Here is a 20,838-nt window from a genome sequence, read left to right as displayed (position 1 = left end):
ATTGCCCTGTTTTGCTTATAAACATCAACCTTTTTAAACCAAAATAAAAAAGTATTCATTTTTGAAACAGAAGCAACATGAGAATGAACAAAATTGACCAATCTCTGCATTTGGTGTTCCCTGTAAAATATTCATGGGTGAAATGAATGTGCCATTGTTAAGATTTCTTTCATATTAAGCATACTGTATGTCCCCTTTTGCTGCCATGGCCACACATTGAACCAATGCGGAAAGTGATTAACAAAGCATAAAACCTTGATAAATATTAGAATTATTTTCATGACTATTTATGTTTGAAAAATAGAAATTCAACCAGAATTTTACAATCTTTTTTTATTATTATTGGCTTTCAAAGAGCAATTTCAATCACAGACCAGTCAAACAATATCTGCATTGGTAGTTCACATTAGAGTTCACATGAGTTACTGTTCCAATATCTGAAGGCTGTAGCGGAAACTATTAAGAGATATGTGGACCACAATACAGTAATTAACAGAACATACTTACAAGCCAAATAATATAGTTTACCCCTCTAAATACAATAAAGATGAAATATCCACTTGTCCGACAGGTCGGTTTATTAAACAAAAAGGCAAACATTGAAGACAAATCATGGCATAAATAAATAAGTTTTGTTTTGAGGTCTAGGATTGAAATGAACCTCTGCACAAAAGGAAACCCTTAAAATGTCCTTTCCTGACACTGCAATGTGATTTTTGCAGACAGCAACTGCAACACAGATGCCACAAAATTGAGCAAACCAGCAACTGAATATTGATATGCTGGTCTTATTGAGTTTTGGGTTCGTGCACACTTACTTGTGCATAAAAAAACGTGTAGTAGCTGCAAAAGTACTTTTTTAAATGAGACAAGACTCATACAGGACACAGACAGGGTTTTAGGGCAGTCTCGGGTCAGGAAGCTGTGGTGAAGCAGGGACAGGTGAAATCCCAACAGGTGGGCTCTTCTCCTTTTTTCTAAAACACCACATCGGCTTTATACCTCAGGGATGGAGTGGTCCATTAAGCTCTTCACGATGCTTGAAGACATCCTGTAAATGAAAGAATGTAAGAATATGTCAGTACCAGAGCTTGACCCATTTACACTGACTGCCATTGTAGTACATACAGTACTAGGAAGGGAAAAATATTATCACACCTTTTTTAATGATATTACCACCTTCAAGGACAGAAAGCATTTGCCTTGTTGCTGAGTTTCTTTGTAGGGAATATGGGAAAAAATTATATATATAGATATATGTTTTTTTTTTGTTTTTTTTAATCGTGTAAAAATTATTGTGTGTTACAACAATCACCCAATATATTTCTTACAAGTCACTCAGTGCAGTGTGCAGATGTCTCACTGAAGGATTTTGACCTGTCTTTGAGATACTTTACATTGTGGGAGGACTGAGTGAGAGGTCAACACTGTGATAAAATGGAATCCCTCACATGACTTTGAATTAAGGTAGAAGTCCAGAGGTGAGAATGGTGAGTAAAGGTCATTGGATAAGGTAAGTACAGGAGAATCGGTGGGACACTCTCACAACTATTTGGTGGGAATTCCTTGAGGTTATCTTGCTGTTCATTTAAATGTCACAAGCACACATGGTTTTTTGTGTTACACCATATGTGCTCTTGCATGTGTGTGTGTGTGTGTGTGTGTGTGTGTGAGTGTGTTAGTTCAGTGAAGGTGAGACAAAATGTCAAATTTTAGCCGCAACTCTCTCTACCGCTTTTTGTGAAAGACATTTCACAAGAATGGCAGACTGTCCACAGCAGTAATCCTTGATTTCAGCAGTAATACTCACTTTTTCATCATGTGTTCACAGATAACTGTGGGCATGATTGTTACTGTAATTACAGTTCCAGCAGAGTTCAGAATGTCAGAAATCTGAGAATCCTGTAAGAATAAAGGCAGGGAAAATGTTAATAGCTCTTTAACATTATATTGTAAATTACCTGCTCACAAGACTCATGCAAAAGTATAAGTAAAGCAAATAAAAATAAAAATAAACAAAAAGGTACACAAACAAGACTTATGGAAACTTGAGGGCCCGTTTATAGTGCTAGTGAAACCTTGGCTACTGTAGGTTGATTTGACTGGAGTCAAAGCTATAACCACTGTACAAGAGAACACCTACTGCTACTACAGCTACATCCATCCATTCTCTAACCGCTTAGTCCAGATCAGGGTCACGGTGGAAAAGGGGCAAGCAGAGCAGCCCAGGCGTCTTTCTCCCCAGCAACTTCCGCCAACTCATCCCAGTGGAACCGAAGGTGATCCCAGGCCAGCCTTTGGATATAATCCTTCCAGCGTGCCCTGTGCCTGGGTCTCCCTCCTGGTGGCTGGGCCCAAAACACCTCCAGAGGGAGGCACCCAGGAGGCATCCTTATCAGATGACCTCAAACCTCGAACCACCTCAACTGACTGCTTTCAATGCGGAGGAGCAGCGGTTCTACTTTGAGGTCCTCCCGGACAGCTGAGCTTCTCACCCTGTCAAGGAGAGTAAGCCCTGCCACCCTACGGAGAAACCCCATTTTGGCCACTTGTATTCGCAATCTCACTACCCATAGCTCATGACCATAGGTGAGAGTAGGGATGAAGATCGACTGGTATATCGAGAGCTTTGCCTTTCGGCTCAGTTCCTTCTTAATGCCCGCATTACTGCGGCCGCTGCACCTAGACAGCAGTTGATCTCCGGATCCCTATTTCCCCCACTCGTGAATAAGATCCCAAGATACTTGAACTCCTCCACCTGGGACAGTTGCTTCTCCCTTACTTGAAGGGGAGGAGCAACTTCATCTCATCTCTACTACAGTTCATCTCATCTCTATTTCATCTTCATCTCTACTACAGTTACACTTGACTATGCCTAGGAAACAAGAATATATGATGCATGTGATAATGTGATAACTGTAGGCCAATGCTTTGAATCACTGATAACTACGGGAATCCTGAATCACTGATAACTATGGGAAACCTGTTGTCAGGCAGAATAAGCTGATACTATACATGTTTTGCTATTTCAAAAATTGTGCTAGAGGAGCAAAATTAGTAAAACATAGTTACAGTTTATGGCCTTGATTACCTTGAGCCCAATAACATTCTGTCCATTCACTTCACAAATGTGGTGGTCAGTGAGAAGCCCATTTCGGGCAGCAGAGCTGTCCTTAACGATGAAAGTTATCTTCCCCTTTTTGAAAATGAAGCCCAGCTGTCCATTGGCGTCTTTGTGAAGGGTGACTGTACGTTCGAATGGTCTGTCACAGGAGGTGGAGAGAAGGTCGGAATTGGGTTAGGAACCGCGTTAATATTTCAGCAAGGCAACTGTCACCAGAGATAAATAATGCAAGGAGAAGCCCTACCTATCCCGCACCACAAATGCTATCCTCTCAGCCGCTGCATTCTTCAGCACCTTGTGAGCTTTGTCCGTGCTCCACCCGGCACAGTTCTCCCCATTGATCTGGAGCACCTGGTCCCCAAAACGCAGCCCCCCCAGTGCCGCGGCCGTGTTCGCTTGCACAAGCTGGACAAACACCCCCTGCAAAACATCAGCCGCCATAATGCAGTCACCAGCTAACCAACACAATTACATCTGTGCTTTGTTTCTCTTTAGCCACGTTATCCATGTGGTCAAGTACAACAACCTTTACTCACACATAGAAAGCATGGCCATATGTATGCATTTAAGTGCATACTAAGTGTAAGTTAAGTACTTTTGTTTTTTTAGAAATGTGAATGTTCAAAACTGTTACAGTGTGTGGACCTGTAAAGATGAAATGTATTATGCAAAATGGAATCTGCATTTTCAATTATTAATCCACAGTAAAACTCTTTCTGGGTTTTTTTTTTGTTTTTTTTTTAATAGACCTTAACAGTGTTACACTGACTAAAGGTATCTCTTTGCTACGACTGAATTAGTGTCTTACATTATCCACAGATTTCAAGCGCAGTCCAATCTTGCCCTCCATGTCTTTGCACAAGATCACCTCCCTGACTCCCTGTTTTATTTCAGCTTTACGGACGCCACAGTCATTCCTTGTAATCGGGGCAGTCATGTAACTCAGAGCCGATGACCTTGTAGCAATTTGCTGCAGGTAAGAAAGGAAAGGGATGTGTTGGATTTGCGTGAGAACAGCACAGCAGGGGAAAACACAAAGGAATGATGGTTTAACACCAGCTCTATTTCTGGAAAAATCTGCAAAACATTTTTTCATTTTATGAAACATTTTAAAATAAATGGTCCATTTTCCAGATTGCTATTTTAAAATGACAAAAGAATACAGTGGGATTAATGAAGAAAAAAATCACTTAAAGTGTGCTATATAATTAAAGCTACTTCTAATACTAGACTGCTGTAATTTTGTTTGTTTGCTTCATACACTTTGAGACAAAAAGTATATTTTAAATGAGTTTTGGGTGTTTACTGAAAGATTCAGACAAGTGACCATTTATGTTATAATCCGGAAATACACAGCAGTGAATGGCCTAACCTGTTCCACTCATTAAACAAAAAAAAATTTGTTGAGCCTACGGCAACTTGTTCTCATAAAAGACACTTTACCCCAGAGTAATCTTCAGCTGGCACCACCGAGAAGGCCTGCTGCACAGCTTCCTCTGTGAGGCTCAGGCCCATAAATTCTGTCAGCTCTGGGTACAGCCTTGGGTACAGACCTGCGGGAAAATTCAGGAAAAATGTTCTTGTTCATGTTCTTGTCAAACTGTTATATGAAACTGTGATATAAACACATTAACCATGTGCTATGGACATATGTTATAATCTGTGTTATTAAAATAAATTTTAAAAACTCATGTTATGGCAAAAGTGTAATTGGTTGTACGTTTTCTGACACTGTAAATGTCTCAAAACTCAACTAATAAAATTTATCCAAAGACCCATGTGAACCATAAACCATAATGTTTGCATGTTTGTAAAGACCAACACACATGCGCACATGCACACATACAAGCACGCACACTCACACACACAAAATATCAAATATAGGGATTTGGTCATTTGTAATTTTTTTAATGATTTAATAATTTTTCACTTAATATTTACAAAGAGAACATATAATCATGTCCTCTCACTGTATCAGATTTAGATACTGTATGTATTTTGTTTGATACTCCATTTCTGGCTCATACTTCCAGCTCTCAACTTTTCAGCAGGAGTGCAATCTCATCATCTACTGACTGGTGACCAAGCAGGGTTGTCTTGGGTTTAATAGCACGCAAAAGAAAATGTACAATATTTTTGCCCATTCACTCTGTCTGTTACTTCTGTCAATATTTTGCACAAATATCCAATTGCATTATGATGGTGACACTGATTCCTTTACTTTGCTGTTAGGGTCGGCAGTGTAGTATGATTGGTAAGGAAAGGGTCTTGTAACCAAAAGGTCACCGGTTTGATTCCTGGGTAGGACACTGCCGTTGTACCCTTGAGCAAGGTGCTTAGCTAGCATTGCTTCTGTATATATCCAGCTGTATAATTGATGCAATGTAAATGCTATGTAAAAAGTTGTGTAAGTTACTCTGGACAAGAGTGTCTGCTAAACGCCTGTAATGCAATGCTATTGTCTTAAATCAATAAGCTACAGGCTTTGAAGACATATTAATGGGCCAGAAACCATAAATACCCGCTCAGTGCATTAGTATCAGTGTTTTATCTGTCTCGTACATGTGTAAGAACATTCTACAAGGATACCACACACATAAAATGGTAGGAATTGATGACATCTGAAGAAAAGTCAGAAGTATAAGTGCATGTGACAGAATTAGTCTACTGCAGAACCCCTATCCACAGAAAAGCCTTGCAGAAAAAAATCAATACTGCACATTATTTAGGTCAACAACCCCCCTCTTAACACAACACTGTACCATACAGATAAGGTCGCGTAAGTGAAAATAAATGTTGCTTGAGATCCCTTTATAATGTATCGATGTGGCTAAAAGGTCTGCTGTATTTTACATTACCGTAAAGTTGCTTTCCACAGTCTTTACAATGCATCATAAAGCAATATCCTACCATTGCTCTCCTCAGCAGAATTCAGATTGGATGCCTCTGGCAGTGCAGCTGGCTTTGATGGGCTTGCTGCATAAGCACTCTGAGCCTGAGCAACATTAATAAATGTAGAAAACAACATGTTATCAACAGTACAAAAATCAACATAAAACCAAAATATACCCACAAGCTAAAAGGTAGCCATTTTTAACTCGCTGAAAAACAACAAAAAATAGGAGCATACTGATTCCATATTGACATTCGCACTGAAAAAAGCACACACGTGAACTTAAACGCTAATCATACCTGCATGAATTTATCCACCTTCATGTCCTCTAACGACGGATACAGCGACATTGTTCTGATGCACTTGATTGATTCTGAAAGATACATTGACGTACATTAAATCCCCCTGGTACTATAGGGCGTGTTACGGTGCAGTGGATGTAAATCAAGCCTTATCCGCCCAACACCCGTGTTTTGAAACGGAATGCTAGAAACAATTATTTTGTTCGCATTGTTTATTTTATGTACGGGAAATACAGGGAGTGAAATAAACAAACAGGCTAATATTACAATAGGTCAATCGTTGGCACAGCCAAATATTATCCAAAATAATTTCCGTAAGGTCATACATAAATAATGGCCCTGACTACTTGTAAAAAAGAAAGAAAGAAAGACAGAAAGAAAGACCTGGGAATTTGAGTGATTCTGTCTAACCACAATAGACTCAAGTGGCTAGTATTAACGAATATACATACATACGCGCCACGCATCTATCATGCGTCAAAATCTTAGTAGTGGCTAAAGCTTAATAGGGCAGTGGAAAAACGGGACTTAAAAAAACAAGAACTGGCCATATTGACAACATTGCTTTAGAATGGGAACAAGCCTGGGATTCTGACCTGTTTACGTTTCCTTTTCATACATCCCAGAACTACAAATAGCCAAACAATATTAAAAATATTTTTTTAAATTTTTAATTGTGAGCAAATTCGCCAGTTCATACTGCTGTTCAAAAGCACTTTGCACCTCATGGTTTACAGCGCTTTATAATGCAACGCTAATGAACCCGGCTGTAGTAGAGAGAAACTGGCTGTAGTAGATCTAGCAGTCTATTTTTACTCGTCGCTATAATTATACTTAAATTCATATTGCACAGGTCCGCAATAGAGTCTGTGAGATTTATCGTGGATGTATTTCAACATAGTAGGCAGGCTAAAGCTAAACAAAATAACAAGTACTGCAAGCTACCAAACGCTGTCACTCACCTTGAAGATGCTATGTGGGTGCAGTTTGTGTGCGTATTTCTCGGTCTGATAATCTGGTATGCTAAATTAGCTAAATCCCCTTTGTGCTTCAATTTAAAATATCGTCCAAGATAAACTGCAAATACTGCCCAGCAACTGCGCAGTCCCCCTTTCTGTTCCGGATGTCGCTGTATTTACACCCAGGACTACGACCTTGCACATCGCATCCGAGAATCCATAAGGTATCATGCGCAGAACTGTTGCTTTACCTCTAGGAGCGCCCGTGCCTGCTGACGCGATGGTTCCCGAGTTGTGTTCACATATAACTGGTCTAGGGTTCTAATCTCCAGTCCCGGCCATACAAAATACAGCTTCCGCTTGTTATGAACACAAGCACCAGGAGAAAAACAAACTAGCCATGTTTCCTGACTCATATTTTTGCATGCATTTCTCGCTTCCATTTCTCCGTTAGGTCAGCGGTGATCATAATTTGCTGTAACATCTAAATCTTGAAGTTTATTTGGGCTCGGATTTCGAACCATAATACCTAGTAATGATTGTGGATGTTCAGGTTTCCCCCCTTTCATACAAAACAGTGCTGATTTATTTAAACGTAAGACAACATGAGACTGTAATTTAATGCAGCTTTTATTTCAGAAAGATGCATTTTCAGTTGAAATGCCTTGAAGTGCCAGTCTTAAATCATATAGTGCCTTAGTTTATTTTTATTTTACTCTCGAGTGCTTCCGTGTGAAAATAGGAACATAGTAGCAATAGTAATTTTCACATTATTCCACTTTTTTTATAATGCTTTCACTGGTGGTATGATGTCACAATTTCACCATTCATACAGTCATATTCCTCAGTGTCCAGTCCTGTACATTTTGATCCAACACCAAGTGTAATTTCAGGCAGGATTAACGTTAACATATTTTAGTGTTCTGTTATGTTTTCCTGTTTTTATCAGTAAACACTGAAATCTTGACCTACAGTGTAGTCCTTCTGTGGGAAGATACATGTACACATTGAATAAATACCATGCTACATATTGACACTAACCATGAAATGTCTAGCTGACAGCAGATTTTTACTGTACCAGGCATGGATGTGTGTCCATTACACATGTTGGGGAAAAGCATAGAACATACCAGCGCAGATATGGCCCAGTCTCTCGAGCTGAAGCTAAGCTATACAAATACGCCCACTGAGACATAATGGCGAATGCACAAGTGCAATTTTCAAACAATAAACAAAATCTGCACATACACAAAAACAAAACAAACAAAAAAACAGGCTGTGCTATGAAATTGTTAGGCGTTCACCAGGCTGAATTATCTAATGTGAGGTTTCCCCTCCATCGGTGCAGGCCCTGATCCGGAATCTTATCTGGACATCCTGCTTCGGTGGGAGTATCCCCAGACCTGCTCGGGTACTGTCTGTAGTCAGAGGAGCACATGCCACATCCTCCAACTCCATTTCATAGTGCCAAAGCACCAGAGTCAAAAACTGCTTTATTTCACACATGGCGAAAAAGCGACCGGGGCACTCACTGGCCCCAGACCCAAACGGTATGAGGAACTGCTTGAGCTTTCTCCCGTTTTTGAAGAAATCTGTCTTCTTTTGTCCGTTTTCATCCAAATACCTGTCAAATTTAAATTCCTGGGAATACACAAGAAGAGATTATTTATATTACGTATCTTCTAAAATACTAAATCTACTGCAGATCCATAATAAACCACCTTTAATTCTGAAAGACTAAAGCATACCGCGGGATTTTCATAGATTTCTGGATCCATGTGTATCATCTGGGGGCACAAAGCAATGTAGTCCCCTTTGCGAATATCCGCTGTCATTCCCGAATCCAAGGTCAAGGTGAAGTCATCATTTGCTACACGAATCATTATTGATGCACTGGAAAGACGTAAGGCTTCCTCAATTATGCTACCTGAAACAGACCAGAATAAATTATTGTATAATAATATTCAGTAAGAATTATGAATTTCACTAAATTCAAGATTGAGCCCCTGGACACACTTTATACAAAACTGACAAGAGCCATTGGTTTGTCAAGTTTTGCATCCATTGAATTCTGTGAAACTGTATGTGCTGCACAACAACCTCCACAAGAAACAAGTGAAATGAAGGAAATGGATGCTGAGATAAAATTTACACATCCCAAAACTGCACAGCCCACCCCCAAAACACAGAATGCCTGGGACAGATGTTCAGTGCCACGGGTAAAACTTCAGCCTCTAATCTTCAACATGGATTTAACAGTACTGGTAACCGCCAGCCACCCGCCTTTCAGCTTTCAGTGTATGCACAGGGTACAACTTACCAATGATAGACATGCCATCTAGCTGTTCTTTAGAGAGGATCAGTGGACTCCCAGCCATGACTGGCTTATGATCTGACTCCCTTAGCACTCGATCTACTTCGTTTTGAGCAGCTTTCAAAGCTTCAGGTGACCTGCAGTATGAAAAAGCACAGGGCAATTTTGCCTGGACCATTCCAAAAGATTTTCTAACGTAAAAAAAAGACCTCCAGAACACCTAATTTGTTTTTTGATCTTACTAATAGTTTTTATACTAATACAACAAAAACAAGTGCTCAAAGAAAAAAGTTACTTTTTCCCAAAATATGTGTCACAATTATTTACACCCCTAATAATTTGTTTTACTGTAATAAAATCCAACAAAAATATATTTGTACTGACATGCTATTTCCTAGGGAACTGTATTTTGGCCTTCCATGGCTTCCTGTTTTACTGAGTTTAGAAATAAGGTGATACACATGTACATTCCATATCATCATCCATCACTAAGGGGAAGGGCAAAGAACTGTAATAAGTAAAATTATTACAGTTTTTGTTGAACTTCACAGCACTTGTTAAAAGTTAGAACACGGTTCTAAACATATCAATAAAAAGCTAAAGATACCACTTTCCACTATTAGGTCAATAGTTAAGAAGTTTACAGCCTGAGTTAAATTTGCCTGGTTGAGGACACAAGGGCATTAGTCTGCATGCACAGGGAGCACACGGTCCAAGACGTTTTGCTTAAAACATGAAGCTCAAGTTTGGCCATAACATGACTTTTCAGGAAGGCAATGACCTCAGACACACCTCAGAATCAGCCATGGTTATCTGACCGTAACATTGCATTTTGCAACATGCCTAGACTTGAAATCACTCAAAAATGTACTAGTGGTATATGCTGAAATAGGCAGTCCACAAAAGACTGAAATGTGAACTTGTAAGGAGGGATTGTCACATAATAATAATAATAATAATAACACCCGTTAATCTCATAAAACACTATAGAAGACAAATCAGCGGTGTTATCTTTGTGAAGGAAGGGTTGACAAAGTACTGATTACAGAGGTGTGAATATTTGTATTTTTGTGTGTGTGAAATTAAAAAAAAATTTTAGTAAAATTGTATTATGGTTTAATCCATTGAATGATTATTAAAGTAGGCAATTTTCCACATTAGAATTAAAATACAGCTTAGTACGGTAATTGGTAATTTATTGCATGGTCTTTTATTCATCTTCATTAAAGATGTGAATCATTTTGAAGTGATGTGTTGTAGCAGGAACAGTACTAGACTCATAAGCAGAAGTTTTGGGGCATAAATTATACATCAGAACAAGGCAGTCTGGTTGTTCTGGTAATTATCTGGCTCTATAACAAATTGTGCTGTGAATATTGGACTGTAAAGACATGTTAGACATACAGTATGACAGGTTATGTGGACATAATGAACAGTACCTTTACCTTAGCATGTAATAGAGGCTCCAGAAGGCTGCAGGTAATGTATTGGCTTGAGAGGCCCATAACATGCTTACATTAGCTCTTGCCTTTCCCAGTTCATCAATGTGGCTCATCTGGTCAAAAGCATGTATCCTTTTCTCGATCAGTGCTGACAGACGGTGGTTCCTTTTTAAGCATGTGTGATAAAGCATTTCAGCCAAGGCCTCTCTGGCTCTAAAAGTTCTCAAGAGGAAGTGAATGGGTATCCCTGCAGCCATCTCAGGAAAGGCCTTATCAAACACAAGGAAGTCATCAATGATTTTTTGCATCAAGAGACTTTTTGCTGCACTGTCTTCCTCTGCTATGGCCTGTTCCTCTCTGCCAAAAAATGTCATATACCCAGCCTCAAACATGATCCGGATGGTGAACCTTTGCAGCCCCTCCTTCGTCCATCCAGACAGATTATTTCTCAACATGATGATCTGCGTATTTTCCATCATGCTGGTGGTTAACTCTTGCAAGACTCGGCCTTGAAGCGTCTGACGAAAAATGGAATGGATGTCTTTGTAGCTGCTGCTGTACATTGGATCAGTAAAATCTGGATGTCCAAAAACCTAGCACAGAAAGACACGAGCTATGCATTATCATGGCGTAGAGGCAGTCTTTTGCTTTACTTCTGGCATTAAAGCTGCCTCAGGGAATGTGGTATTATCTTTAACCCAGACCTTCTGACCTAAAAAAAACGAGTCCAGTCCTTGTCTTGAAAAACATATTACACAAGATTAGACCCTTCCCCTCTGTTAAAGATTCTGAAAAACAAACAACTTGACAATTGCCAAAATGAGATGTCCCACCTCAGATTAGTGCAGAATTCAGCTGTGAGACCTCTGAAATAAATGAGACCACTGAAATAAATGAGAAATTTCATATGACCACTGTCATTGGCTTCCAGTCTCATTTAGAATTAATTGTATAAATTACTTTATACTTTTACCTCCTGAACTCATTCCCCCCAGCTCACTCCACAAAAGAGAGTACTGGTCATAATAATAATAATAATAATAATAATATAACGCAAAAAGCTTTGAATACTGAAAAAAAGTGTTTAGAAATAAAGTCATTAATATTTGGCAATATATTTTAAAAAAAACAGTTTCTTAAACACATCTTTAATGGAGCAAGTGGGTTAAATAAATATACAGTGAAATGTTTAACATGCTCAGATTTTTTTATTTGTAACAGACAATGTGGACGGAGTGTAGCACAGTGGGTAAGGAACTGGGCTTGTAACCGCAAGGTCGCAGGTTCGATTCCCGGGTAAGGACACTGCACTGTACCCTTGAGCAAGGTACTTAACCGAAATTGCTTCAGTATATATCCAGCTGTATAAATGGATACAATGTAAAATGCTATGTAAAAAGTTGTGTAAGTCGCTCTGGATAAGAGTGTCTGCTAAATGCCTGTAATGCAATAATGCAATACAATCCACAATAGATGCAACCTTGATAAAAGCAGTGCCATGAACCTTCAAATGAATGAAAATGTTACGTAGGAAGTGATAATTACCTGAGAGCAATTGCAGGGGCAAAGAGCAACAAGATTATGATTGTGCATCAATGCTAATGATCACAGATGACAAAGGACATGCTTTTCAAATACACTGCACTGGCAATTAATCCGCCCCACTTCCTTTTATTGTTTCGGTTTCCGTGAAGTGAGGAATGTTTGGCCCATTAAGAGCCAGTGCTGTTGCACCCTGCACCTTGTTGCCATAGCAAATAATTTGGCAAAAGTTGAAGAAAGTAACAGGAAATAAAGTAACAGAAATAATGAAAGGGGATAATTAGACTGCAAAGAATACCACCTGCTGAAAATTGGCTTACATTCTAACGCCATTTAGTTGCAATAGGATTGCATTTCCTGAGATATACAATATATGCACTGACAACTCAAACAATTCTTTGTGCAACAGGTCTTTTTTTTCGTTTTACCTTAGATGAGAATCCAATGGCAAACTTTTGAAAATCAAGGATCTTTCCCTGGCGAAATACAGCACTGTATGAGAAAGGATCTGTAATGAATGTTATGTACTTCCCAGCAATTTTACAAGTGAAAATGACTCCATACTTCTTCTGAGCCAATCTAAGGAAGGCTAGTGGATTTCTCCCATAGTTAAGTGCAACTCCAAGGAAAGGAATCCACCCAATCACCAGCGGAGGTTCACCTGGTTTCCTTGGAGAGGAGAGAGACCAGGGACTGATTAGAATTCTTCAATAAACATAAACATCAAGACACTTGACATGACGTGTAAACCTGAGGCCAGGTTTACAGTTTGTTACAGCTGTGCGAACAGTTATTATTATTATTATTATTATTATTATTATTATTATTATTGTTATTATTATTATTATTATTATTATTATTATTAGTAGTAGTAGTAGTAGTCAGGGCCACCGACACGCGGGGAACACCGTGTCAGTTGTCCCGGGCCCTGGGTCAAGGGGGGGCCCAAAAGGCCCTCTAACCTTTAAATAATCTGCTGGAATAATCTGTGAAATCTAAATCCATGGACAACTTCAAAGCATTAAAGTTGGGAATAATAGCATGTCTCAGTTTGTTGCTGTATTTCATATTTTGCGCACACGTGGGGTGGGGTGGGGCGGGGGGGGGGGGGGGGGGGGGGGTAGGGGGGGGCTTTTGAGATCATCTTGTCCCGGGCACGAGCAAGACACACAGCGGGCCTGGTAGTAGTAGTAGTAGTAGTAGTAGGTATAGTAGTAGTAGTTGTAGTAGTAGTAGTCGTAGTAGTAGCAGTAGCAGTTGTAGTAGTAGTAGTGATATGCTTGCTTATCATGCATTATTTTTACCATGACATTTTCACGTCACCACATATAAACGCTTACAAATTTTTGAATTTGTTTCTAAATTTCTAGCTAAATGTGTGAATATAAATGACATGAATGTAAAATTAAATGTTCAAGGTAAAAGACATTTTTAAAATAATGAAACCCAGTGTGTGAGCAGATTTAGTGTACAAGTTGTAATTCATATCGTCAATTCTAGAAGAAATTACAATGCAGCACACAGACTGCTTTGACCAGAAAAATCCATTGCTCACATCATAAAAGCCTCGCCCATTATACTTATCAAAAGTTTCATTCATTTATCTATTACATAAGTCAGTATGGTTACACGAAAGAGTCCTAGAATAGATGCTGCCCTTTAGTTGCTGAAAAACAGCAAAACGTTCCAGACAGTAAGTGGACATTAATTCAGCATAGAATCATCATTAAAAAGCAAGTGAGTCAATGTTAAAATCAGGATGTCTACTCAATCGATTTTATGACTAAATTAATGTTAAACGAACACCAGTAAAGCACTCTAAGCACTTCGAATAAACACTCATGTTAAATTAATGTCAAATGGACATTATGTACCTGTCAGCAAACAATAAAAAATATAAAAAAATGTGGTTGTAGATGTATTTAAAAAGACAACTTTGAATAGTAGCCTATATAAAATCCACTGCTTGTATGTCTGCAATAACCTAAACGTTTACCACGGAGGAGCACTTTAATTAAAAACATATTCTCATGATACAATTATTCTATTAATATTTCTTCGAACGTTTTCTCAGCTAAATTCCATCAGTCTTCGTTATATCAGTCTCAACTTTAATTCGAAAAATAGATCATGCATGAAATAAGCTCCAGGCTACCTGAGCTGGAACAGGACCAAAATCACTGTCGTCTAAAGGAACGGTGAAAACAGCTTCAGTTTCAAGTTCATAATCGCAGTGTTTTTGCATGTATGTACCATGCAGGATTCAGCCTTACCTCTTCCTTGAGACCCTGAACAGCCAAGACAATAGTATGGAAAAGAAAATAGCCAGAACGTAGACCGTGAACCAAGCCATGTCAACATTGAACTCATCTGAGCACAGGACAGAAGTGTGAAAGAATGTCTTTCACTTTTCGCTCCTCCTCCGTGATGAGGCCATGGGAAAGTACAGACGAATCTATCCCAGCGCTGTGCGCTGCATGCCCCAGAGGGGATTTTTAATGATGTCTGTATGTTCAGCAGAGAACAGCGTGGGCGTCATTTTAAGAATGACTCGGGAGTTAGATGTCCCTACAAACCCCAGCCAAAAAGTCGAAACGTCAAATTGGCTGTCTGGTTTCATTTCGCCCTTTCCTTAATCTTTCAACGTGCCCCCGCATTTTCTACAAAATGTTGTCCTGTAATTCAGCCCAGTTGCAATATGTCAGTGGACAGTTTCTTCAGAAATCCAGCACATAGACTAATCATATACAATCATTAAATCTATGACATCTCAATGAGTCATTTATCATGACCAAGCATCGAGAAGACCGATGACCAAGTGCGCGCAACCGCGCAGCCAAACGAGAAAAATGAAGTCCATGTCACGAATGATTTGTACACACGTGTCACTGAAGTGAGTTGTAAAAGGATTAATACTGCTACTAAAATGATGGTAAATTACAAATGCCTACTCGGAGCACATTTTCTGTTCATTTAAATTGTTATCTCTTTAAAAACTGAAGACTATAGGAGGCCTTATCTGTCCTCTCTACATAATGTTAACTGTTTCCTGTTAGGCTTGTTTTAGCCTTAAACAATAAACTGGAAGAAAATATGAATAATTATGGATTGAATACGAATGCTTGTTTGGTTTTGTAGCATTGTCACACCAGTTCTCTGTAATAGGCTGCATATATATTTTCTGCTGTTTACAATTCGCCATGCTTAGGGTAGAGGTGCGGTGTATTTGGGGCGTAAAAAATGTGAAAATCAAAAGCTATTCTATTATTTTGTTCCAGTAAATTCCGCAATTTATGTGTGCTAAGGGAGGCAACTGCTCATATATCCGGTTTTCTCTTTTAAACAATCACAGAGTGCAGGCTTGGCGTATTGCCATTTCCTTTTATATGTCTTAGATCCCCTTAGATTATTCAAAACGCCAAAAAAAATAAAAAATAAATATAGGCACTATTCGATACTGATTTGATCATTAAATCCAGATGAAGAAAATTATAAAGTGCCTATTTTATCATTTATTTTATTGTATTTAACAATGAACCTAAACCATATATTGACAATACGCACACATAGTACAATGAAAATGCAGTTCGACTCACATTCAACAAGAAACACAGCAAACAGAAATCATTGGCTAGTTAACCCCTTATTTATCACCCCTTTTTTGACAGAAGCCTGAAAATGACATGCCCAAATTAAAATGGTAAGTATTGAACCCTTTTGACTACATGAATATTCTGATTATGGTCTCTTCTGAAAGGTACCCTTTGGGGATTTCTTCTTTTTTTTCAAGGGTCAGTATTACTCCAATTGTTACTAAAACAAAGTAACTTAAGCTCAAACACAGTGGAAGTGGAAATGTATTTTTCTTAACTAAATTTTTTAAATTTTCTTTTATTTTTTTGAGTGAATACAGATGCTTGAGTTTGTGACTGGTGGGCTTAGAAACACAATACACACACAACCACAATGCTGGACAACTTCTGGTTCAAGTTTGATGACAACACCACCTTAATGAACATTCTCCATTGTTTTTTTCTGAGCTATGTCTAGGCAGATTTCCAAATATATATATAGTCGAATAATAACCCAAATAATAATGTCTTATGTCTTAATTGGAATATGCTGTATTTGGAATAAGGTCGTATTTAGGTGTATTTAGGTGTATTATAAGGTGCATTTAATCATAATCTGCTGTTCACATGTCCCATATCTTATTTTGGAAGTAGTCTTATTTGAAATAATATCAAAAAATGAATGCGTGTGTAAACATACCCAATAGCAATTGTGACAGACCTGCCAGAGAAGTTGAAGTTCAATAGCAGGTGTGTTGATATGAATCCTCAGCCCCAGGGGCTGCTAGGTAGCTCATTTGAGTAGTTGATGGGTGCAGGATGTTTATGATTGTGGTTTATACACAACATTTATATTGCAATAAAGTCCAGTGAAGCTGTAAAAATGCTAACATCCAAAGATGAAAATATATCATGGATGAGGAATCCATATTAGACAAGGACAATAATGTTATTGTTCTGAGGAGTTACCAGAGGGTGGCAGTAGTAAACCATAGTCACCATTGGCCGCCATTGTGCCACTGGATCAAGTTTGGGTTTATGTCATGATACAATGCTTATATATATATATATATATCTTAAAAGATCATCCGACCCTGTACACCAGTCAAACCACTCCATTCTGAAACCTCTGGGCCCCCAATCTTTATTGATCTTCATCATTTAAATGCTGTATTAATAAAGAAATTTAAAATTTTTATTTTACATTTTTGATACAAGTGTCTATGTGATATTATTTAAGTTTTGTTAGACAATCAAATTTCTTTTGCATGTGGAGGCAAAGAAATGCACACATTGGTAAACGAAACCTAATTCCCATTTCCAAATTTTTGCATATGGGCAATTTATTTTCCTACTTGCAAAAACACCAACATTGTTTATGACATTGATTTTTATGTGTTAAATTTTTTTTTTGGGGGGGGGGGGGGGTTTCATGGGGCAGTTGGTCTGTACCCCACTTTGCAGCTCAGGTGATGGATTACAGAATGCATTTTCTGAATGCATTTCACATGTGGATGTGAACGTGTAAAATTATTATTTTTGTAACGTAGGTACATTATTTGGGTACAAAGATACATTATACTAAGCAGAATGCAAGAACAGAGTATTTAACGCTACCTGTATGGTTGTATGTACACACATATACAAGCATGCGCGCATGTATGCACACACACACACACACACGCACCCACACTCTGTTCATGTGGGAACTACAACTTCTCAACGCGAGGAAAAACAACCTGGCTGCCATTACGGCTGTGTGATGTAAGTAAGTGGAGTGTGTGCTATGCCTGTTTTGTCATGGGTTATGGTTATGGTTTTCAATTTTTTATTTTTTTATTCGTCATTTTGAATTTTTCACTTTAATTTTTAATGAATGGAAAAAAAAAAACTCAATCCTGCTTATCCTGCTGCCAGTTACTAGAATCTGCTTATGGTCCCGATGAAGGTGCAAGACAGCATAGAGGAACTCAGGGGCTCTTGGTCTTGAACATGGGAAATATTCCACAGAGGGCCAAGAACAAAGTCAATCGCCAGATCTCAAACAAAACAAAACAATGTGACAGAGATCATCACAAAGATGTGAATCTCACACATTGCAATGCCACGGTGTGCAGACAGCTTTATGATGACCCTCTCAGGCAATGTGATAGAGCTTGTGGTTCAGAACTCCTGCAGTGGACCTCTGTGGAAACTGGGGCATGCGGCTCACAGGGTTAGAACACCCAACAATGAGCAACAAAGCGCCACAGTCTGAGAGGCCAGAGTGAAGGGGAGACTTGAATTAACACGACAGCATAAAGGCAAAACAAAATGGAGGCAGAAGCAGATCTTTTTTTCGCTGGACCCTTACACTCACTGACAGATTAGGAGGGCATTGTCGAAGGCAACTGGCATAACATTTCTGTGAAAGCTGCCATGGAGTTACTTGAAGTATATTTTCTTGCTTTAAATCACAAACTTGTGAACACCCCTATACCAACCACTTTACAGCCCTCAGGCCATTTGACACTACTATAAGTATCTGAAATATCCTTCATCACACACAAAAACCGTCTTAGCCAATTAAAAGCTGTATTCCGATTAGAAACGATAGACTCCAATCATTTTTCATTAAAAAACTGCAATGTTGTTTACAATATCCAGGGTGAAAATATGTGTAATTTATGATGATTTATGAGCATTTATAAAGCATGCACACCCACACGCACACACATGCATGCACATACAAGCCTCTGACTCAGCTTAAAATTCGGCTTTGTGCATTTGCTGCCATCACGAGGCTGAAGACTGTGATACCAAGAAGCAGAGTACTCCTGTCCCAATATGACTGCACTGCACTTTACATTAACATTACCTCATACTGTGTTTTCACAAATGTGTGTTATTCCAAGAGTGTGTTTCACAATAATATTTGATATCCCATTGTTGAAATTAATCACAATAAATATAATTTATCTTAATCTTAGTTATTGTGCACGAACATGTCTCTTGCACCAATGAGCTGCATGTAAATATATTTAACTTCAAGGTGTTAAGCTGTTAAAATCAAATAAGCACTTATGGATAGCATTTACTGTAAAACACGATGAAGACCGAGCATATGATGTGATCATTTTTACAACAATAAATGTCCCATCTGAACATCTTCATTTCGAGTATAAGGTCCTCACCAATTGTGAGACACTCCCGTGAATGGGAAAATCCAACATTGCCGCATTGTACTGAACTGCACCAATATTAAAGACTTATGGGAGGAAAGGGAAGCAAAAGCTGCTCCCACTAACCATCATCGGACGAGAATCGACTAATTATTGTATTTAATATTTAATTCCTCAGATCCTGTCTGTAATGCTCGAGTCAGTAGCTAAAGTAATGTTGAACTCAATCAGGCTGTAGGCTTATGCCGCAGTAGTAATAGCTGATTCTCACTAGGCAGCAGAGATTTCTTAGCTTAATTTAATCTTCCGTATGATTACTGCTTGACTGTGATGTGAGGCAAGTACAGGCAGTCCCATATCACCAGGGCTGAGTCAGGGTCAGGTGGCTGTGGACTGACTCAGATTTTTCCCTTTTTTTCCTGCCTGAAGCTATTGTATTTTCACAGCAGACATAGCAGAAATCCCATGACGCATGTTCACAACCAAAAGAGCAATAAGCCTGTGATCGGGTGACAACGGTCTTCCTCTTGAGACCTAGCCTGTAAAACTGCGAAATTGCATTTATTTGCAAATCACAGTTGTATCTCCCAGAGTCCTGTGGACATGACCTGCTGTCATGTGTCCTTCCAGAGGATTCAAATCGCCAGTCATGATGCTACAGGGTAGCATGTTCAGCTAACATGCTTACCCTTAGTGCAGAGTCCCAGAGTCCTGACCCTACCAATGTTGGCTGGGAGTCCCACAGGGTGACACATAATTGGCCAGACAAAATCTATGAGGGAATCTTTATTTTTTGGTCTTGCAGAAACAAATTGGCGATTGGTTGCCAGCAGTCTGTCAGCACCAGCTGTGTAATTTGTACAGTCCATTGGCGCAATGAATGGTGCAGTTGGTGGATTGCAGGGCGAAAAGAGGGACATTTGAGCAGATGTGCCTGCTCATGTGTACCCTCCCAAGCAGATGGAGGGCGTTGGAGCAATGGTCTAGATGCTTGGGTATGCTTGGGTAATCCAGTATGTAGCAAAGAAAAATACAGGCGTACATGTTTTATTTAAAAAAATAAAATGGACAATAAGATTCACATAACTCATGATGTGCTGTAGGCCACATGCACACACACACACACACCATTACTGCCCTTGGCCGTTGTCCTGAACAGTGATACTCTGATAAGTGAGGCAGCACAAATGAGACCAAACAAAGCAGTTTGCTGACCTTTAATAGAAAAAAAACTAGTATGAAAAATTCTAAAAACATATGAAAGTTAAACATTTTCAGATTTGTTTGCTTTAAAATACAAACATACACTGTAAGAGAAAAGATGCAACACACTTTAGTACCCAAAATAACAAATGTGAAATTTTTGAAAAGATACATACAAGATACATATTGTCACACCATGTACTGTGGAAAAACCCACAGTATACAGAATAGCTGTAGTAGAATTTTTTAAAATGTTTAATAAGTCATTATTTATTGTTTTTTTTTTTCTTTTCGACAAATAAACATACAACCAACCCCAGTGAAAG

General features: G+C 38.8%; 2 protein-coding genes across 3 annotated transcripts; both read right to left on the bottom strand.

Annotated features, from left to right (window-relative positions):
• Positions 1-321: 321 nt before the first annotated feature.
• sdcbp (syndecan binding protein (syntenin)) lies at positions 322-7,558 on the bottom strand. The gene is made up of 9 exons (XM_064332947.1): positions 7,282-7,558; positions 6,317-6,390; positions 6,035-6,119; positions 4,568-4,677; positions 3,933-4,094; positions 3,369-3,544; positions 3,092-3,263; positions 1,811-1,902; positions 322-1,051 (listed from the first exon to the last, which is right to left on the bottom strand). The coding sequence occupies exons 2-9, from the start codon at positions 6,365-6,367 to the stop codon at positions 997-999; spliced, it is 903 nt and encodes a 300-aa protein (XP_064189017.1). The 5' UTR covers positions 6,368-6,390; positions 7,282-7,558; the 3' UTR covers positions 322-996.
• Positions 7,559-7,895: 337 nt separating this feature from the next.
• LOC135253546 (cytochrome P450 7A1) lies at positions 7,896-15,072 on the bottom strand. 2 transcript variants are annotated; one of them, XM_064332945.1, is made up of 6 exons: positions 14,850-15,072; positions 13,005-13,245; positions 11,038-11,627; positions 9,599-9,729; positions 9,027-9,205; positions 7,896-8,919 (listed from the first exon to the last, which is right to left on the bottom strand). In XM_064332945.1, exons 1-6 carry the CDS (start codon positions 14,927-14,929, stop codon positions 8,596-8,598), a joined length of 1,545 nt encoding a protein of 514 aa, XP_064189015.1. In that variant the 5' UTR covers positions 14,930-15,072; the 3' UTR covers positions 7,896-8,595. The 2 variants fall into 2 exon arrangements, with proteins under 2 accessions (XP_064189015.1, XP_064189016.1); XM_064332946.1 differs by lacking the exons at positions 13,005-13,245; positions 14,850-15,072 and adding an exon at positions 12,580-12,760.
• Between the last annotated feature and the right edge of the window lie 5,766 nt (positions 15,073-20,838).

Source organism: Anguilla rostrata, chromosome 4, assembly GCF_018555375.3.
Source record: "Anguilla rostrata isolate EN2019 chromosome 4, ASM1855537v3, whole genome shotgun sequence".
NCBI classification, from domain to species: Eukaryota; Metazoa; Chordata; class Actinopteri; order Anguilliformes; family Anguillidae; genus Anguilla; species Anguilla rostrata.
Note: the sequence above shows the minus strand (reverse complement) of the source record. Positions and strands in the feature narration are given on the sequence as shown.